Source organism: Myotis nattereri (assembly GCF_964212035.1).
Source record: "Myotis nattereri genome assembly, chromosome: 6".
NCBI classification, from domain to species: Eukaryota; Metazoa; Chordata; class Mammalia; order Chiroptera; family Vespertilionidae; genus Myotis; species Myotis nattereri.
The window spans coordinates 2746886-2763846 of NC_138081.1; the positions used below are offsets into that span (position 1 = coordinate 2746886).

The window sequence follows — 16961 nt, forward strand, 5'->3', positions numbered from 1 at the left end:
TTAGGCCTGAGCGAGGACCTGCGGGGAGAACAGGTGCTTGCTTTCTTGCTGCTCTCTCAGAAAGCACTTTCAAAGGCTCTCCGAACTAGTCTGGCGGCTATGGCTCCGTGGTTGAGTGTCAGCCTATGAACCGGGAGGTCAGGATTCGATTCCCAGTTGCGGGCTTGATCTCCAGTAGGGGGCCTGCAGGAAGCAGCCGATCAATGATTCTCTCATCATCGATGTTTCCCTCTCTCTCTCTCTACTTTCCTCTCTGAAATCAGTAAAAATAAAAGATCTCCGAATAAGGCGTGCCCGAGCTGTGCTCTGCATGTTTGCTAACAGCTTGCGAAGTGCACTGGTGGCTGTGTATTTACAAGTGAGCAGACCTTGTTAGTTGACCCTGCTGTCCGACCTGTCTGACCGTGCGCCATGCTTCATGATTAATGGGACTTATCAGACACTACTGTCGAGAAACAAAACATGGTTATTCCAATTAACAGCCACTGGTAATTCCGTGTCATTGACTTCTTGGACACACTGCTTTTGGTTTCTGAGATGGACTGTGGGCACCCCTGGCATCTCTCGGCCTCCTGCCTCTACTTTCTTGGGTCAAAACAGATGAGGATAAAATAAATAAATAAATAAATTAAACAAACAAACAGATGAGGGTCTTTACCTAATGAGTTACTACCTTAAAGATTCTGTTACCCTCCATACACACAGCCTCTCTGAACTGGTCCCCCTGCTAGTAAATTAGAGGCTGTTGGCATATGTTTAGATCAATTTGTCTAGTACATCCTGTTCTTAGTGGGGTCCCTCCGACTGGGCATCCTCTATGGACAAGACCATACCTATCCAAGCATGTCTTCCTACCCCGGAGAACTAAAAACTGGCCTGGTAAGGAAAGTGCAGATCTCCCACATTTGTAGAAGATAGAATTCTTCGGAATGGGAAAATCTCCCAACTATATACTTGGGCAACAAAGCCATGAAATAGCAATGGATTTTTTTTTAATCCTTGCCTGTGGACATGTTTTTATTGATTTTAGAGAGAGAGGAAAGAAGGGGGAGAGAGAGAAACACCAGAGAGAAACATCTATCAATTGCCTCCCATAGATACCCTCACCAGGGATTGAACCCACAACCTTTTTGTGCACGGGATGATGCTCCAACTAACCGAGCCACTGGCCAGGGCAGCGTGGATCTTAAACCTTTGAGAACACCTGCTTCCATCAGAGGAGACCCTTTCAGGACCCTGCACTCTGTTTTTCAGGTTTGTTATTGGTGCCGAGTCTTGGGGTGAAGGACTCTGGGTTAGCCACTGGCACACTGCCTGCTGCTTGCGTTGCCTTCGGCCTCTGAATACTGGACCCCTCCAATTCAGAGCATCCTCTGCTTCCAGTTCCTTCGCTCTTTTCATCTGCTGATTGACTCATTGAATCATTCATTCTAGAAATAACTTTTTTGTCTACGAGGTGCCAGGCGTGGGGTTGAGCCTAGCCAGCCTAGTCTGCCCTCACTGCACTGGCCATGTCTGGCAGATACTTCCACTGCCCTTCCTCAAACCAGCCCTTGGAGAAGCCGCTGGGGGCTCCCAAAGCTTCCTGCCGCAGCGCTGAGCTCCGCCCACCCCGCCCACAGCCCGGCCACTTCCCCTTCTTGGCCGTAGGAAGAGGGCAGAGGCTTGGACGAACCAGAGCAGCCTCCACATACACTTTTTTTTCTAAAGAAGGAGCAGCAACAGGAGAGTTGGAAAGAGCTCCACTTTATTATGAACAGTTGTTTTTGTCTTTTTAAAAACAGGCAATTGATAAGGAAGGAGAAGCAGGGGAGAATTGAGGTGCTTCGTTAGTCACACCAAACCCTTGCAATGCATTTGTGAACCATGAAGAGGAACAGAATTAAATAACCAGATGGGGTACAGAGCTAAGATTCCCAGCCTGCCCTCTTGGGGAAGACTGGGGCGGAGTAATACTGAGCAAAAGCGGGGGAAGCCACACCCCAGAGGTGCCTGGGGGAGGGGAAGAGGCTCCACGCGGACATGGGAACAGGCGTGGCTTGTAAACCTGGGACCTTGGGAGGGGAGCTGGGGGTGTTTGTAAACCCGGTTATGGTCAAGAGAGGAGGCCAGAGCCCAGCCCGTGGGGCTCAGTGGTTGAGCATCAGCCTGTGAACCAGGAGGTCACGGTTCGATTCCCAGTCAGGGCACAGGCCCCGTTGCCGGCTTGATCCCCAGTCGGGGCGTGCAGGAGGCAGCCGATTGATGGTTCTCTCTCATCATTGATGTTTTTATCTCTCTCCCTCTCCCTCTCTGAAATCAATAAAAAAATATTATTAAAAAGAGAGAGGAAGCAGGAGCTGTAAAGGAAGGGCAGTGCCTAAGGAACAGGAGAAAGAGGTGCCTATAAAAGGACTGGGCCGGCCTCCCGAGGAAGGCTGCCGGGAGGTGTGCTGTGCCCACAGATGGAGGGTTCTCCTCCACCCCTCCCGTGAGCTCGGCCTCCGCCTGGGACTGGGCCGCCCAGGGAGCGTGAGCACAGCTGGCGCTCACTCTGGGGACTGGGGGCGAGGTGGCATTTGGGCTCTGTCCTCAGAGACAGGGCGGGGACAGCAGGTCGGAGGACGCGGGCTGCCCTTCCTGCCAGGCTCCTTTCAGGGGCGTCTGTTCTGAACTTCCGGGACCCAGGATCTTCATTTCGGGAAGGAGGAAGGTAGGTCCCCGTGCTGAAAGAGGGTCACCTCCGGCAGGACTCATCTGTGGGGGAGGAGGCGATAACGGGGGTGAGTGCCAGCCTCTGCCTCCAGCTCCCCACCCGCCCACCCGCGGGCCAGGAGCACGGGGAAGTGGTCTAACATTGTCCACACTGAGTGCTTGCTCCTGGCAGGAACAGCAGCAGCCACACTCATTCCCTCATACTCTGCCAGGCATTCTCATAACAGCCTCACAACCACCCCAGGCGCGGTGAAGTGATGTGATGTCCAGCCATGGTTCTAGGTCAGCGGTTCTCAACCTGTGGGTCGCGACCCCTTTGGCGGTCAAACGACCCTTTCACAGGGTCGCCTAAGACCATCCTGCATATCAGATATTTACATGACGATTCATAATAGTAGCAACATTACAGTTATGAAGTAGCAACAAAATAATTTTATGGTTGGGTCACAACATGAGGAACTGTATTTAAAGGGCCAGAAGATTGAGAACCACTGTTCTAGGTGCTTCATTAAAATTATTTAACCCTCTCAGTGACTCCAGGAGGCAATTATTTTTAACTCCTTTTCAGTAATAAACTGAACTCTGGCCAGTGTGCTCAGTGGTTTTATTTATTTATTTATTTATTTATTTATTTATTTATTTTTATTGATTTCAGAGAGGAAGGGAGAGGGAGAGATAGAAACATCAATGATGAGAGGGAGTCATTGATTGGCTGCCTCCTGCACATTGGACTGAGCCTGAAACCCAGGCATGTGCCCTTGACCAGAATCGAACCTGGGACCCTTCAGTCCACAGGCCGACGCTCTATCCACTGAGCCAAACCAGCCAGGCTGCTCAGTTGTTTTAGTGCGGAGTAAATTGGCCTGCAAATTAAAGGGTCCTGGGTTCGAGTCCGGTCAAGGATATGTACCTGTGTTGCAGGCTCAATCCCTGGTTGCAGTCAGGGTACGTGTGGGAAGCAACCACTCGATGTGTCTCTCTCACATCACTCTTTCATCCTCTTTCCCTTCTACTCTCTCTAAAATAAAAGAAATAATAATAAAAATTTGCCTGGCCAGCTTGGCTCAGTGGATAGAGCATCAGCCTGTGGACTGAAGGGTCCCAGGTTTGATTCTGGCCAAGGGCACATGCCTGGGTTATGGGCTCCATCCCCAGTAGGGGGGGTGTGCAGTAGGCAGCCGATCAATGATTCTCTCTCGTCGTCGATGTTTCTATCTCTCTCTCCCTCTCCCTTCCTCTCCCTTCCTCTCTGAAATAAGTAAAATATATTTAAAAATTTTTTAAAAATAATAATAAATTGAGGCCAACCGTCAGGTTATTTGCCTGAGGCCACACCATAAGAGAAGATAAAATTCACACTCAGGCCTGACTGACCCAAACCCCGAGCTCTAACCCACCCAGGGGAGCTCGAGGAAAGCCCTGGTTTTACACTCGGGAGACCCGATGTGCACTTTGCTCTCCGGGACCTCAGCTTCCCCATCCGGTCAAGGACCTGGCGAGCCCTTCCAGCGCCAGCGTTTTCCTCCAGGACCGCAGTGTCCGCTCTGGACGCCAGGCGGCGCCCTCGCGCCAGCGGAGGCCACTCACCCACTAGCAGCGCCTTGGAGCGCAGGCCGCCCCGGGGCTCCGCCTGCAGCTCCTCCTCCTCCTCCTCCTCCTCCTCGTCGGGCTGGGCCTGGGCCGCGGGGGCGCCGGGGGCCTCGGGCTCCGGGCCCAGCTCCCGCAGCACCGAGCTCTCGGAGGGGTACTGGTACGTAGTCTCCAGGGCTGTCTCGCTGAAGGAGATCTTGAGCTGGGGGGTGGGGGGCGAAGGAGGCAGGTCACCCACCTCAGCCCGTGCAAGGTGGGCGTGGGGCTGGGGCTGGGCACCCGCTGCCTTTGCCCTCCCCACCCCCCGGGGCCCAGTTTTCCTTCGATCAGTTTCAAAAACATGAGACTTGGGCCTGCGTTTGGCAGGGGCAGAGGTGAGTAACGCAGGACCAGCGGGCGGGAGGCAGCAGGGAAAGGACACCGTGGGCATAGTCCCGCGATCGGAACGGGAAGCCTCCCGCGGTGAGCTTGGAGCCCGCCTGGAGGGGTCCCAGGGGAAAGCAAGGCAACCCACAGCAGGGCCCGAGGAGTGCTCTTCCCTCAACACAGGGTGTCCCGAGGTGCAGCCGGGGAGGTGACAGGGCAGAGGGGAGGGTCTGGCAGACGCAGGGTGGGGTGAGAGTGCACAGAGGGACAGGCAGACAGGAGCACCCCAGACAGGAGACGGGAGGGACAGGCTCCCCCAAAACAGCCCGCTGTCCTCACTGCTGCCCGCCCCCCGCAGCCCTGGGCCCTCCTCAGGAGCTCAGGGGAAGGGACGGGCCAGCGTGGGATTAACTAGGAGCAAAACGCAGGAGGTTGCCCTGGCCGGTTTGGCTCCGTGGATACAGCGTTGGCCTGGGGACTGAAGGGTCCCAGGTTCGATTCCGGTCAAGGGCATGTACCTTGGTTGCGGGCACATCCCCAGTGGGGGGCGTGCAGGAGGCAGCTGATCGATGTTTCTCTCTCATGGATGCTTCTAACTATCTCTCTCCCTTCCTCTCTGTAAAAAATCAATAAAAAAAAAATCTACACTAATAAAAGAGAAAAATGGTAATTGGCGTACGGCGATACCGTTTTCATTGGCTAAGCAGGGCTATATGCAAATTAACTGCCAACTAAGATTGGCAGTTAACTGCCAACTAAGATTGGCAGTTAACTGCCAACAAGATGGCGGCTAATTTGCATATGTAGGCACAATGCAGGGAGGCGAAAGGGAAAGCAGGAAGAAGCCCCCTGCCACTGACAGTGATCGGAAACCCAGGGGGGAGCTAAGAGCTGGGGGGCAGGGCAAAGGCGGCCCTGGGGCCGCCTTTGCTCTGCCCCCCAGCCATGATCGGAGAATCAGGCGCCTTTGCCGCCCTGGCCAGTGATAGCAGGAAGTAGGGGTGGAGCCAGCAATGGGAGCTGGACACGGTCGAAGCTGGCAGTCCCAGGAGCTAGGGGTCCCTTGCCTGGGCCTAAAGCGGAGCCCACGATCGCGGCGCCCCCCGCTGCCACTGCAGGTCCCCGCTGCCCAGGCCGGACGCCTAGGCCAGAGGCGTTAGGCCTGGGCAGGGGCGGAGCCTGCAACCGCGGGGAGCTGGGGGTCCCCTGCCCAGGCCTGACACCTCTGCCGGAGGCCTCAGGCCTGGTCAAGGGGCCGATCCGGTGATTGGTGATCGGAGGGTGATGAGGGTCAACTCCTCTGGCCGAGGCATCAGGCCTGGGTGGGGGGCGGAGCCGGGGATTGGGGGGATATGATGGTCCCCTTGCCCAGGCCTGAAGCCTGGGTCAGAGGTGTCAGGCTTGGGCGGGGGGTGGAGCAAGCAATCAGAGGGAGATGGGGGTCCCCTGCCCAGGCATGATTCCTGGGCCAGAGGCCTCAGGCCTGGGCGGGGGCCAGAGCCAGTGATCGGGGGGAGATGGGGGTCCCCTGTCCAAGCCTGACACCTCTGGCGGAGGCGTCAGGCCTGGGCAAGGGGCCGATCAGGCGATCGGAGGGTGATGGGGGTCAACGCCTGAGGGCTCCCAGTATGTGAGAGGGGGCAGGCTGGGCTGAGGGACACTCTCCCCCCCCCCCCCCCCCCGCCGACACACCCAGTGCACGATTTTCGTGCACCAGGCCCCTAGTATATATATATATAGCAGGAGGTTCCTGCGAACTCCCTGGAAAGGTCCAGACCTATCAGGCCTTCCCAGCATGTTTTGAGACACTTGGTGCTGGCTCCCCGCACCCCTGAGCCTCAGCGGACTGGGATGTGAGCAAAGCCTGGAAGGTGGCTGGACAGGAAGTTGCTAACATGGGTCCCCCCTGGAGCCTGAAATTCAGGGACTGTCCCTCTTGCACTGGCTCCCCACCTCACCGGGACAAAAGCTAGAGCCTGACCAAGGTCTAAGTATAGAGCAGTGATGGCGAACCGATGACACGTGTGTCAGCGGTGACACGCGAACTCATTTTTTTGGTTGATTTTTCTTTGTTAAATGGCATTTAAATATATAAAATAAATATTAAAAATATAAGTCTTTGTTTTACTATGGTTGCAAAGATCAAAAAATTTCTATATGTGACACAGCACCAGAGTTAAGTTAGGGTTTTTCAAAATGCTGACATGAGCTCAAAAGGTCCGCCATCACTGGTCTGGAGGATGCTGCCATGGCCACGCCCTCACTCTGGGCATCCTCCCTCCAGCCACACAGGCCCAGGCACTCCCGCAGGCCTCGGCACCCGCTGCCCCCTCTGCCCGGAACACTCTTCTCCCAACATACCCAATGCCCCTCTCCCAGCCACACATTAGTCACACCCACTCCCGCTCCTCCTGCCTCCAGCTCCCACTCACCCTGCGCCTTACTGCCCTGTGTCTTCTGTCAACAGGAGACTGGGAGATGCTTTACTGGGTAAGGAGGGGTTCATGCAGACCCCAGATGAGGTCCCAGCAGAGGACCAAGGCCGGGGGAGCCCAGCCTGCACACAGCTGACCTGTCCGTGAAATGGCTGATAGAACTGGTGACAGCAACCAGACCCTTTGCATCCAAACTTCTTAAAGGGGACATCTCTGGTTCTGTGACTGACAGATTTACCCAAACTTCTGGGAACCCAGGTCTCTTTTCTTTTCATGCCCCCCTTCGGGGACGAGCTCTGCAGTGTTAGACACGCTGATAAAGGGCTCATTTTATTTGCTTTCAGTCCATGTTTGACTCTCTCCACACTCTGCTTCCCTCCCCCAACCCCAACTTCTGACTGGGCTTCCCAGGAATGTACAGCCCGCACGGGAGGGGGTGCGGAGGGGTGACTCACTGGCTCATCAGCTATATAAGGTCCCGAGGGGGCTGGAGAGGGAGGGCTCTGCGCCCGGGACAAGCCTGGGGTTCCTCTGAATAAGGCTGGTGTAACTGGCCTGCAGATGTTACTTAGGGAAGGAGGCGGGCGGTGGGGTGCTCCTATCCCTGAACTAGAGGGCAGAGCTGGGACAGGGATGCTAGCCCCTCATGAGCCTGAAAGGGCGAGGGGGAGGCCTGTGGTCCGCAGAGCGCTGCTCCGCCCCACCCCCACCCCGCTCTGCTTCCTCCTCTCACCACATCCTGAGTGGTGCTGGCAGGCAGGGCCCAGTCCCCACTCGGCCCCCCCGCCTTCCGGCCCCCACCCCAGGCTTCCTGTTTGGGTGATCTGCTTCCGGCTCCCAGATCCCTGACCCAGGTACGGTCACCACCACAGGTCCTGCCCTGCACCCGGACGGCCCTGGACTTTGGGTCCCAAACTTCATGCTCCCTCTGCTCTGTCCACCCCAAAAGCAAAGCCAGCTGACTCTGTAGGAAGTGACTTTTCTGAACACTTCGCCCTGGCCTTCCTGACCTACCTCACTGCATAGTCGCGGGCTCGGGGTGGGCACTTAAGCTCCTTGTGATGATGAGCGGGGGACAATGACCCCCAAGCTGAACCTAGCCTGTGGTCCCTGTGGACACAGAAACCAGGTCTGAGGGTGGCACATGTGGGATGAGGACTGGAGACCAGGAAGTGCTTCCGTCTCGGGGGACAGGTATGAGCTGGAAGGGACTGCGGAAGGGGTGGGACCAGGGCCAGGCCAGGGAGCCCTTAGCCTGGCTTCTCCCACTTTCCTGCACACCCTGATTCCAGTCTGACCTCTGACCCTCCGCTGGCCTTGGCCCCACCCCTGTCCTCAACTCCCATTGGACTTCCTGCTCTCAGCAGTGCCTCCACGTTCACTTCTCTCTTTTTCTACCCCAAGGGGAGGGAGAGGCCAGTGAGAGGGGAACCCCAGTGTGAGCCAGTCCTGAGAAGGGCGGGCGAGGCCGGGAGGAAGGCAGAGGCGGCAGGCTGGGAGAGGCGGCACTGTCCGAAGCTGGGGTGCAGCCTGAGGTGGCCCACTCTAATGGCCTCTGTGAGCCTCTCCCAGGGGCAGACCTGCTCTTTGGCCAGCCCTGCTCTGTTCCCCACGCCCTCCAGCCCAGGCCATGGCCACTCAGCTGTCCTCTCTTCCTTGGGGTTCTGAGGCCTCCCTCCACTCACTTCTTCCTTCAGTTTCTCTCTAGAACCGCAAAGCCACCCCCCAGCCCCCGCCCCACATTCCCCCCTGGAAGCTGTGAGGGCTGTCATCCTGGTGACCCTGCTTGTCACAGAGTCAAGGTTGTTGGCCTGTCTCCCACCAGATGGGCTGGGTTGGGTCACAGACTCAGAGGAAAGGAAGGAAAGAAATGGGGGGCCTTAGAGCCAGAGGGAGCAGAGAGGGAGCAGTCGGGGCACACCCTGCGACACCCCAGGGACAGCATGGTTGTGGGCAGACCCTCGAGGCTTGGCCATGGACAGGGGCTGTGAGGAGGAGGGGGTGTCTGCAGAGGAGGGCAGGGGAGGCTGACCAGAGGACCAGGAGCAGGGGTCAGAGAGAAAGGTGGAATTCAGAGCCCAGAGGGCACGGCGAGTGGGCTGCTACGAAGTCTGGCTTGGCTGCTCCCTACCTGTTTGTGGTGCCTTTCAGGGGACCCCTTGACAAGGCAGCTGCGGCTGAGGCGGAGGTAGCCCCCCAGAACCGAGATCTCCTCCGCAGTCGGGTACCGCTTCTTCCCGGCCCCGGGGGCCGCAGCATCAGCGGGGGCAGGAGCGGCAGGGGCTGCGTGGGGCGCAGACCGCCTGGGGTTGACGGTGAAGGTGTGCCCGCTGCGGCGGGGTGGCCCCAGCCCTGGCCCTGCCTTCACCCCATAGAACAGCCGGCTCATGAGGGGATCCCCAGGGGACTGGGGGGCCGGTGGTGGGGGAGACAGCGGGGCAGGTGGGGGCCGCGGCTCCTCCGCTTCCTCTTCCTGCTGCCTAGAGCCTCCGGGCCGCGCGTCCTCGGGCGGGAGGGGGCAGGGCCCAGCGCAGCGGCTCTGCAGGGCGCTCGGGGGCCGGACTTGGGCCACCGCCTCCTCCCCTGCAGCCTCCGCACAGAGAGGCCCCAGGGGCTTCCCCGCGGGCTCCGGAGGGGCTGGCTTCCGAGTCTGAGTCTCTGGGTCCCTGGCTGTCCATTCTCGAGCCTTCCCGGAGAGCAGGGTCCATTTCCACCCTTCGGGCAGCCTGGAGTCCCCCTCCCCACCCTCGGCGGGGCTGGGGCTCCGCTCTGCGGTCTGCCCGCCTTCGGAGCTGCGGCCCGCAGCCTCGTGCGCCGGGGTCCCGGGCAGCCCGGTCAGCTCCTCGGGGGCCGCCCCGGGAGCCCGCCTGTCTTCTCTGCTCCCACGGTCCTCCGCGCTGCCTTTCCCGTCTCCTGGGCTCAGACTCCATTCTGACGCCTCCAGTGGCTTCCAACTCTGCTCCGGAGACTCTGCGCAGCCAGGCCTCCGTTTAGGGGCCTCCGTTGGGCCCAAGTGCTGGCCGTCAGACTCCACTGGGCTCAGCCTCCCCCCGGCCGCCTCCTTCCTCCGGGGGCTTTGCTCTCCAGGCTCTGCCGGGGTCACACCTCCGTCCACTTCTCCCGGGCTCAGCCTCCACCGCCGCGCCTCTGGCAGCCCCGAGGCCCTGTCTCCAGCCTCTCCCGGGCGCGGCCAGTCCCGGGCCTCCGAAGGCCTGGGGCTTGACTCTCGGGCTCCCCCTACCCCCGGCCTCCTGTCTCCGGCTTCCCTGGGGCTGAGCCGCTCTTCCCTGGGCTCTCTTTCTTTGGGACTTGGATCCTGTATCTCCCCTGGACTGGGTCTCCATTCCCGGGCCTCCGCAGGCCCAGGCCTCCTTTCTGCAAGGAGCTCGTCACTCCGCCGCTGCTGCTGCTGCTGCTGCTGGCGCTCCTGCCGGATGAATCGGTTCTGGTGCACTGGGCCGATGGCCTCCAGCAGGACTGCAGACTTGTCTGGGTCTGGAGGCCCAGCTTCTGGAGGCCCAGACGCAGGGCTGGGCTCCCCAGGACACAGACCAAGCTTGGCCCGGCGGCGTTCCAGGAGCCCCCGCTTCCAAGCTGGCATCTGGGACAGGCGCTCCCGCTCCGCCTTCTCCCGGCCTCGTGCGGCTGCCTCCTCCTGCCGGCGCCGGGCCAGCAGCTGTAGCTTCCAGTCCGGGATGGTGGCCATGGTCCCTCGAGGTGCAGGTGAGGCGCACTGGAGGCAGAGAGCGGGGAGGAGGTGCTGCCGAGGCCCGGGGACGAGCCTGGACGGCAGAGCGGCGCGGGAGGTGGGACGCGGAGGGCGGGGAGGACAGGCAGTGCGGCGGGAGAGGGAAACCAGAAGTGAAGAAACGCCTATGGGCCAAGCCGATGGGGGGGACGCGGCAGAGGAAGAGGGAGATTCAGATTTGGCAGCTCAGGGTTCACGGGTGCCAGAGACGGACCGAGAGGAGAGAGAAGTGGGTGTGAGGCTGCGGGTGAGGGCCAGGGGGCGTGGGAGTGGGGACGGAGGTCAGCGAGTCCCGCTGGAGAGGGGCCTGCGGGACCCGAGCGGGTGTCAGGGAGATGAGGGGCGGAGGGTGGAGAGGTCCAGGGGCAAGGGCGGCCGGCTGGGACAGCCGGGCGCGTCGCAGTGGCCCCCGAGGTCCAGGCTCCCTTTCCAGCTGCGCTCCGCCCGCCTCCCGCCGCCCCTCCGCCCCAGAGAGGGCCGGGGACTTCCCTCCCGCGGGGACTTCCAGACCCGGCGCCGGCGCGGGCCCAGACCCCGGCGTCCACCCTCCGGCGCGTCCCGCCTCCCCCCGCGGTGCCCGGGACCCAGGAGCGCGGAGCCCGGCTCCGCCTCAGCTCCCCGGGACCGGGCATCGCACCGGGCAGACGGACGTCCCGGCGTGAAGAGGAGCAGCCGGCCCGGGCCGGAGGCTCCCCAGCCCTCGGTGCACTCACACGCTGCGCGCCCGGAGGGTCCGCGGGGCCCGGCGTCCGGAGGGAGCGAGGAGGCGAGGGTCGCGGAGATCCGGAGGCGGGGAGCCCGGGAGGGACGCAGACCGAGACCGGGCAGGCGACCACTCCGTCAGAGGACAATGGGGAGAGGGATGGGGGCGCGGGGCGGGGCCCGAGGAGGGGCGGGACCTGCTCCCGCCAACCCCGCGGGGAGCGCGAGGCCTCCTCGGCGCGCCGTCGCGCCTGGCCCTCCGTCCCGGCCCCCACCCACCCGGCTCCGGACCGCTGTCCCGGGAGCCAGGCGCCCGCCCCCAGCCCGCCGACCGGGGCGGCGCCCGTGACTCAGGCCCCTCGAGGGACGTGGGAGGAAGCGGCAGCTGCTCGGAGCCCGGCCCGCCCTCCCCGCCTCCGGCCGCCCCTCCCCACGCCTCGGCCTCGGGCAGCCTTTGTCCTGCGTGGTCCCGGGCGCCCGGCAGGGGTCGTGGGGGGCGGCAGGAGAGGCCGGGAAGCAGCAGCCCGGGGAGCTCGCCCCTCCGCGCCCGGCCCCCAGGGCCCAGGTCCGGGGATGTGGAGGGAGGGGCCGGGCCGCTCCGGAAGGCGGGGCGGGTCCGAGGGCGCGAGGGCGCAGCCGCCGCCCAGCGGTCGCGGGGGCGCGAGGTGCCGGGCTTGGGCCGCGGCTCCGCAGGTCCTTCCCAAACTGTGCCCCGCGGCTCCGACAAACCGCGCGCCAAGTGCAGAGAAACCGGCTGCGATTTATTTTCCCGCCGCGCGTGTTCCTCGGGAGAACAGGGAGCCGTACCCGAACGAAGGGCTAAGAGGCCGCTCAGCTCAGCTGCAGGAACCAGGGGGCCTCGAGGTGCAGGGCGGGGGGCGGGGCGGCTGCGCCAGCTCCTGGGCGCGAGTGACACGGAGAAGGGGACCCTGAGATGCAGGCGAGTGCCCGGGAGTAGCCAGGCGGGACCCATCGCCCTGAGGCTGGGAAGGGGAGTCACGCCCTCAGCTGTGAGACCTGCAAGTCCCCGCCCCCTCCTGGCTGGCGAGGAGTGGGCCTCGGAGCACGGACACTCGGGATTTAGGGCATTAGATGGGCGGGAGTGGAGTGGATGGACGGCCCTCGGCCCGTGGATCGGGGCCTCCGGCCTGAATAAGCCAGGGCCTGGGTGGCCAGGGGTCGGCACCCCAGGGGAGAGGAGTGCAGGGCCTGACACCAGGCACCTGCTCACTGGGCCCCGCCCTCCTGGGGCCTGGAGAGCAGGTGCAGTTTTCTTTGCAGCTGGGCCCGGAGGTAGCAGAGGTCTTGCTGGTCAAGTCCGTGAGCCAGGCCCAGGTACAGGGTGAGGAGGAGAGCGAGGAGGAGCCGGTCGGTGCCCAGGGTGGGCACCACCCACAGCACCGTCAGCAGCTCCACACACACCGGGTGGCGCAGGTGGGAGAAGAGCCTCAGAGCGCGGGGGGACTTCAGGGCGAGGGGCTCGCCCAGCCCTCGCACGTGGTAGTACACCTAGGAGAGGGGAGCAGTCAGGGAGCCGGGGCCTTTCACAGCTGTCACCTCTCCTCCCTGCCAGGTACCCCCCTCGATGACTCAGGCCCAGCAACCTCCCCCTTCTAGGTCTTGGGCCCCTGACCCTCATCTCTGGGCCAGGAACCTTCGACAGGCCCAGGAGGCTTCTGGCCTCTGAGGCGGGAGCTGAGGGGAGATTATCATACAAGAAGGGCAGGTGAGGGAGCGGGAGCGGGAGCAAGAGGAAGGTGGCCGAGCATGGGAGGAGGAGCGGGAAGTCCTTGGCAAGGAGAGAGGTGTTCTAGAAAGGATGGAAGGCAGGGGACGGGCCTCACCTGCTTGAGGCCCATGAGCTCCGCGTAGTCAAAGACCAGGAGGATGCTGAAGATGAGGAGCCAGGCAACGGCGTGCAGCACGAAGCACAGCAGGGGCACCCAGGTGGCCCAGGGCTCGGCCTGAGCTGCCCACAGCACAGGGCCTCTGGGGACGGGCTCCCAGCATCGCATCACCAGCTGGGGGAGGAAGAGGGGCTGGGAGACCTAGACAGGCTGCCCCACCCAGACGGCTTGTAGCTCTCCCCATCTTTACCTCGAGCATCACCAACACTCAGCTCGTGGAGGTGGTGGGTGGGGTTCCAAGGATATGAGGGTGACCCGTATCTTCCCAGAGCGCTTACAGGATGGTGAGGGTGGCCAGAGCGGCGCACGGACCAGCCTATGCCCAGCACCCACTGAGAAGACGGCGAGTACTGACTAGGAAGCCTGGTCCTAGCCGGTTTGACTCAATGGATAGAGCCTTGGCCTGCAGACCAAAGGGTTCCGGGTTCAATTCCTGTCAAGGGCAGGTACCTCGGTTACAGGCTCCTCCCCCAGCACGGGCCCTGGTCGGGTGCGTGCAGGAGGCAACCAATTGATGTTTCTCTCACATCAATATTTCTCTGTCTTTCCCTCTCTCTTCCCCTCGATCTGAAAATCAATGGAAAAATATACTCAGGTGAGGATTAAAAAACATCTATATCTATAATAATAAAAGTGTAATATGCTAATTAGACTGGACGTCCTTCCGGACAATGCTGCAGTGGGTGGGCTGAGGCCAAGGCCCTTGCACCAATTTCGTGCATCGGGCCTCTAGTGAGTAAATAAAAATCACAGTAACTAGGGAGCCTGCCCCTGGGTTTGAAGACAGGGCAGGGCTGAGGAGAGCGCTGCGGGCGGACGACAATCTGCAGGGGCGCGGTGCACATGGCCCGCATGCTTGGGGAATGACAAGGTGCACCTTTTTCTTGTGAATCCTCACCCAGCACATTTTTAGATTTATTTTTTAGAGAGAGTAGAAGGGAGGGGGAGACAGAGAGAAACACTGATGTCTGTCAATGACACATCAATTGGTTGCTTCTCCGACTCTGGATCAAGGAACATGCCCTTGACCAGAATCGAACCCGGGACCCTGCAGTCCTCGGGCTGACGGTCTATCCACTGAGCCAAACCAGCTAGGGCAGTGCACCCTTCCTGATATAAAGTAAGGTGTGTGCTGTGGAGGACCGGAAGCTGAGATTAGAGTCCTGACACCCCGAGTTCTCCTACACCCACACCTTTGTCAAGCCTAAGGTCCTTGCCCCCCGCAGTCTAGGGCATCCTTCCCAGACTCTCCCTGAGGGCCGCATACCTGCAAGGCCAGGGCAGTGCATGCCACGTACAGCGACCTCTGAAGAACCCCAAAGTACCGGGACAGCCACACCTTCACTGTCTCCGTCGCCATGAGGCTGTGCTGCCCCACAAATAGCAGCAGGAGCCCCAGATCCCACGCCAGGGGAGCCAGGACGCCGCGGTCCTGCAAGGCGGCCAGCCAGCCCTGGGGTGCCTCTGGGGGAGTCGGGAAAGAGAAGAACAGGAAGATGGTGGGAGACATCCCCGACCCTCGTCTCCTCTGGGGGTGCTGGGCCGTGTCTCTGCAAGCTTTCAAGAGCCCTAACGCTTCATCTCTCGGCTGCGCCCGCCTCGCCTCCCCGCCCCTCGCAGTGTCCGCCCTTTCCCGGGCCTCCTTCAGGGCCGGGGGGCGTTCCCGGGCAGGCACCGAGGCGCGCGGGGAGCCCCGGCCCCCCAACCCCCGCGTCCAGAGGGCCCGCTAACCGGCTCCCCGCCGGGCTACGAAGCACTTTCCGCACCGCGCGCGGCCGCCCCTCGGCCTCGGGCCGCACTGTCCGCTGCCCGGACCGCGGCCCCGACTTCCTAGTGGGGCCCGCGGGCCCCGCCCCGCTCCTGCCTCCCGCCCGCCTCCCCGCGCAGGGCCGCCGGCCCCCGCTCACCGGGACCCGCAGGCTCCGGGGGCCCTCCGAGAAGAGGCCGAAGGGAGGCGAAGCGCACGAACTCCACGCCGGTGCCAAAGGCCAGGACGAAAGACGCCAGGGCGGCCGGGACCAGGAGCAGCGCCGGGGCCATGGCGGGGAGCCGGCGGGAGCGGCGGCTCGGGATTCCCGCGCCGCAGGCCCCGCCCCGGCCCCGCCCCGGCCGGCCCGGCCCCGGCGGGCGGGGCTTCCCTCGCCCACGCCCCGGAGCGCCCGGTCCCGCGTCGCCGCGTCACGTGCGGGAAGTCGGGATCCCCGGGAGGGGAAGGCGGCGGCCCCGCGGCCTCGGGTGGGCTGTTCTCCCGTGGGAAGCGGGTCCGCCCTGCGGGGCCCTGGCGGAAGCGGCGCCCGAGCCCGGGCCCTGAAGCTCAGCGAACCGAGGAGGCTGCGGCCGGCTGAGCCGCAGCCGGGGTCCCGCTCGGCGCCGGACGGAGACGGGGCCGCGAGCCCCACGTGGCGGCGCGCACTCGGCCTCGGGAGGGCCCGCCGCGCCTCCGTCGCCGAGCAGCGCAGGGAACTGCACACGCGGGAGTTCCCAGAGGCTGCTGACTTGTCACCATGAGAATAAAAACGTGAAAACGTTGGCGGCAGAAAGCTTTATTTATGACACTTGGACACGTTGCAGTAGGTTAACTTTATCCAGCGTCTAATGAACTGTAACTGGGCTCTGCAACCTCATTCATTGAACTCCACTTACTAATCAGAAACCACCTAGATCTTTTGTGTTAATATTTTCCCTTACAGACCTGTTTATAATGCAGATTACAATGTAAAAGTAAGCTTTTCTTCATCAGAGTTAAAAATCCGGTTTGGCTCAATGGATAGAGCGTTGGCCTGAAGACTGCAGGGCCTGGGTTCGATTTTGGTCAAGGGCACATACCCAGGTTTTGGGCTTGATCCCCAGTAGGGGGCGTGCAGGAGGCAGCCCATGTTTCTCCCTCTCCCTTACCTGAAATCAATGAAGATTATATATATATATATTTAATCCTCACCAAAAGATATTTTTCCATTGATTTTTTAGAGAGAAACACATCATTTGGTGCCTCCTGCACTAACCCTGATCAGGGCACAGGGCTGAGGAGGAGTCTGCAACTGAAATGAAACCTGGGACCCTCTATCCACTGAGCCAAACCAGCTAGGGCTAAAAATACGTATTTTAAAAAAGATAAAAAAAAAAACCTACTCACAGCCTCTGGGGCTCCGTGAGCAGCACGGTGGTGGTGGGCAAGTGCTCACAAAAGGTGGCCAAAAGGAGCCAAGAAGGAAGTGTCTGATCTGTTCTCCAAGAAAAACCGGCGTGAGTGAGCGCCAGCTCTGCGCAGTGCAAGAAAGGTTGGGAAAACACTAGTCCCGAGAACTCAGGAACCAAAATCGCGTCTGAGGGCCTCAGGGGTCATGTCTTTTAGGTGAGCTTCACTGACCTGCAGACCCATGAAACTGCAGTTAGAAACCCAGATTACTGAGGTGTTCAGGGCCCAAGCTGCCTAACTCGCATGGCCTGGGTCTTACCCATGTCGTGGCCTGGATCTTACCCGTGTCGTGGCCTGGATCTTACCCGTGTCGTGGCCTGGAT

The 16961-nt window shown here is 61.3% G+C and overlaps 2 protein-coding genes across 3 annotated transcripts; both read right to left on the bottom strand.

The window, feature by feature from the left end:
• Positions 1 to 1736: 1736 nt before the first annotated feature.
• On the bottom strand, positions 1737 to 11635 carry PPP1R18 (protein phosphatase 1 regulatory subunit 18). Its single transcript, XM_081094929.1, has 4 exons — positions 11547 to 11635; positions 9217 to 10818; positions 4282 to 4486; positions 1737 to 2736 (listed from the first exon to the last, which is right to left on the bottom strand). The coding sequence occupies exons 2-4, from the start codon at positions 10789 to 10791 to the stop codon at positions 2717 to 2719; spliced, it is 1800 nt and encodes a 599-aa protein (XP_080951055.1). The 5' UTR covers positions 10792 to 10818; positions 11547 to 11635; the 3' UTR covers positions 1737 to 2716.
• Positions 11636 to 12086: 451 nt separating this feature from the next.
• NRM (nurim) lies at positions 12087 to 15912 on the bottom strand. 2 transcript variants are annotated; one of them, XM_081094958.1, is made up of 4 exons: positions 15350 to 15912; positions 14710 to 14906; positions 13380 to 13556; positions 12087 to 13044 (listed from the first exon to the last, which is right to left on the bottom strand). In XM_081094958.1, the coding sequence occupies exons 1-4, from the start codon at positions 15480 to 15482 to the stop codon at positions 12763 to 12765; spliced, it is 789 nt and encodes a 262-aa protein (XP_080951084.1). In that variant the 5' UTR covers positions 15483 to 15912; the 3' UTR covers positions 12087 to 12762. The 2 variants fall into 2 exon arrangements, with proteins under 2 accessions (XP_080951084.1, XP_080951085.1); XM_081094959.1 differs by lacking the exons at positions 13380 to 13556; positions 14710 to 14906.
• Positions 15913 to 16961: the final 1049 nt, after the last annotated feature.